General features: G+C 40.6%; 1 protein-coding gene and 1 long non-coding RNA gene across 2 annotated transcripts in view; both read left to right on the forward strand.

The window, feature by feature from the left end:
- The window catches only part of LOC307268410, a 205,138-nt gene that overhangs the window by 34,807 nt on the left and 167,831 nt on the right, over positions 1–2,500 (forward strand). The gene's annotated exons all lie outside the window — the stretch shown is intronic.
- Positions 1–2,500, forward strand: part of cand1 (cullin-associated and neddylation-dissociated 1) — a gene marked incomplete at its 5' end in the record, with an annotated part of 8,673 nt that overhangs the window by 2,251 nt on the left and 3,922 nt on the right. The window contains one exon of the mRNA XM_080051223.1: positions 2,169–2,338. Within this exon, the coding sequence (XP_079907349.1) occupies positions 2,169–2,338 (170 nt within the window). The remainder of the gene's footprint in view (positions 1–2,168; positions 2,339–2,500) is intronic.

A 2,500-nucleotide genomic window follows, 5' to 3' on the forward strand; every position in this document is an offset into this window, starting at 1 on the left:
CAGCAAACTTTTTGTGGGGTTTCTTGTGCATCATCTTTAGAATAGGCTTCCTTCTGGGATGACAGCCATGCAGACCAGTATGATGCAGAGTGCGGCGTATGGTCTGAGCACTGACAGGTTGACCCCCCACCCCTTCAAGCCCTTCAGCAATGCTGGCAGCACTCATACGTCTATTTTCCAAAGCCAACCTCTGTGTACGACGCTGACCATGTGCACTCAACCTTCGTAAACTGGGCCGCAGGGTGGTATTGCAACATGATAACGACCCCAAACACACCTCCAAGACGACCAGTGGCTTGCTAAAAAAGCTGAGGGTAAAGGTTATGGCCTGGCCAAGCATGTCTCCAGACCTAAACCCTATTGAGCATCTTTGGGGCATCCTCAAACGGAAGGTGGAGGAGCGCAAGGTCTTTAATATCCACCAGCTCTGTGATGCTGTCATAAATGGGTGGAAGAGGGTTCCAGTTGCAACCTGTGAAGCTCTAGTGAACTACATGCCCAAGAGGGTTAAGGCAGTGCTGGAAAATAATGGTGGCCACACAAAATATTTACACTTTGGGCTCAATTTGTATTTTTTTTCTAAGGGGTGTACTCACTTTTGTTGCCAGCAGTTTAGACATTAATGGCTGTGTGTCGAGTTATTTTGAGGGGACAGTAAATTTACACTGTTATACAAGCTGTACACTGACTACTTTATATTGTATCAAAGTGTCATTTATTCAGTGTTGTCCCATGGAAAGATATAAAGAAAAATGTGAAGAAATGTGAGGGGTGTACTCACTTTTGTGAGATACTGTATATCTTGTGTTTTTAATCATTTTATTGTATTTCTCCTTTAAAAAAATATAGTATTATTTTTATTTTATTTTTTCAGTTTTATTTTTATTTAAATACATTTTTAAATTTGTTTATTTAATGTTTTATGTGTTTATATAAATATATATTACATGTGTTTTTAATTAATTCAAAATGTATTTCTCGATTTATTTTATTTTATTTTGTAAAATATATAGGGGAAGGTGGGGTGATTTGTGCATTTTGGAAGATGCAAAACCCCTTGTTTCTAGAAAACCGTGGAAGAAATTGGAAATGTGACCACATATTTAAGAAGAGCCATCCATTTGACTCATCCTGTAAAGAAGGGAGACACAAGGAATAAGATATAAGCACATTTAAGCTCAAAAAACTGTGTTTTGCCTTTCAAAGTAAAATTTCCATGATCAAGGTTTTTTGATTATTGTGTCTGAACAATTATAGACACGTTTGAAAACATTTGACACATGTTTAGTGCTTTGGTATGCTACACTTTGAGTCTATATAGTTAGCACAATGTCAACCCTAAATTGCTGCATCATGCCTATTATCCAAAATTCTGGGGATGGGGTGATTTGTGCGCAAGGGCCTGGGTGAGTTATAAGTAAGTAAGTAAGTAAAATGTATTTATAAAAGCACATTTATGACAGTTTGCACTGTCCAAAGTGCTGTACATAGTGCATTCAGTAGGTAAACAATGAAGGTACAATAACAATAACCAAAATAAAAGACGTAAAGCCCATACATCCACATAAACACAGATAGTAGTGCAGAGGTAAGATAGTTAATGGGGAGGAAACACCAGGGTGTACATATGGGTTTTGAGCCTTGATTTAAAGGCAGAAATGTAGGGGGAATCACATTTGTCAGGTGGCAGTTGGTTCCACAAGCACGGAGCAACTAGTGCAAAGTACATTTCTGAGAGTTGTGCCAGTGGCATGGCTGTATACGCTGGTCACCAAAAGAAAGTGATTGTCTACAGTAGCTCAGAAGAGAGTGACATCTCAATTCCACTTAACGACACCACTGATGAGAGTTCAGATGGCCAGAAAGATGATGATGGTGACTTTGTCATTGTGACACAATGACAAAGACAACTTTTTTTCCGAAAGCTATATTTCTTAAACAGTTTATTCCAGATCCAAAGTTTTTATTGCCAGGGATGCACAACATCCTGAAATATATGTACATATTTGAGTTGGAGACATAACTGTCAAGGCCTCACTTTAAAATCACTTTGAGTAAAAAGTTGCACAAATCACCCCACCTTCCCCTATATTATTTATTTATTTTTCAATGTGTGGTGACGTAATGCTTGTTCCATTCTGGTCTCTGATTGGTCCATCTCCTCCCAGGTGACTTCCTGAAGACTCTGGAGGATCCCGACCTGAACGTGCGTCGCGTTGCCCTGGTAACGTTTAACTCTGCAGCCCATAATAAGCCCAGTCTGATCCGGGAGCTGCTGGACTCTGTGTTACCACAACTCTACAACGAGACCAAAGTCAGGAAGGAGCTCATCAGAGAGGTGACTGTGTGTGTGTGTGTGTGTGTGTGTGTGTGTGTGTGTGTGTGTGTGTGGGGGGGGGAGGGGGGTGTGTGTGTGTGTGTGTGTGTGTGTGTGTGTGTGTGGGTCTATCTGTGTGTGTGTGTGTGGGTCTGTGCGTGTGTGTGTGTGTGGGTCTGTCTG

This window comes from Ammodytes marinus, assembly GCF_949987685.1.
Source record: "Ammodytes marinus genome assembly, chromosome: 22".
Lineage (NCBI taxonomy): Eukaryota > Metazoa > Chordata > Actinopteri > Uranoscopiformes > Ammodytidae > Ammodytes > Ammodytes marinus.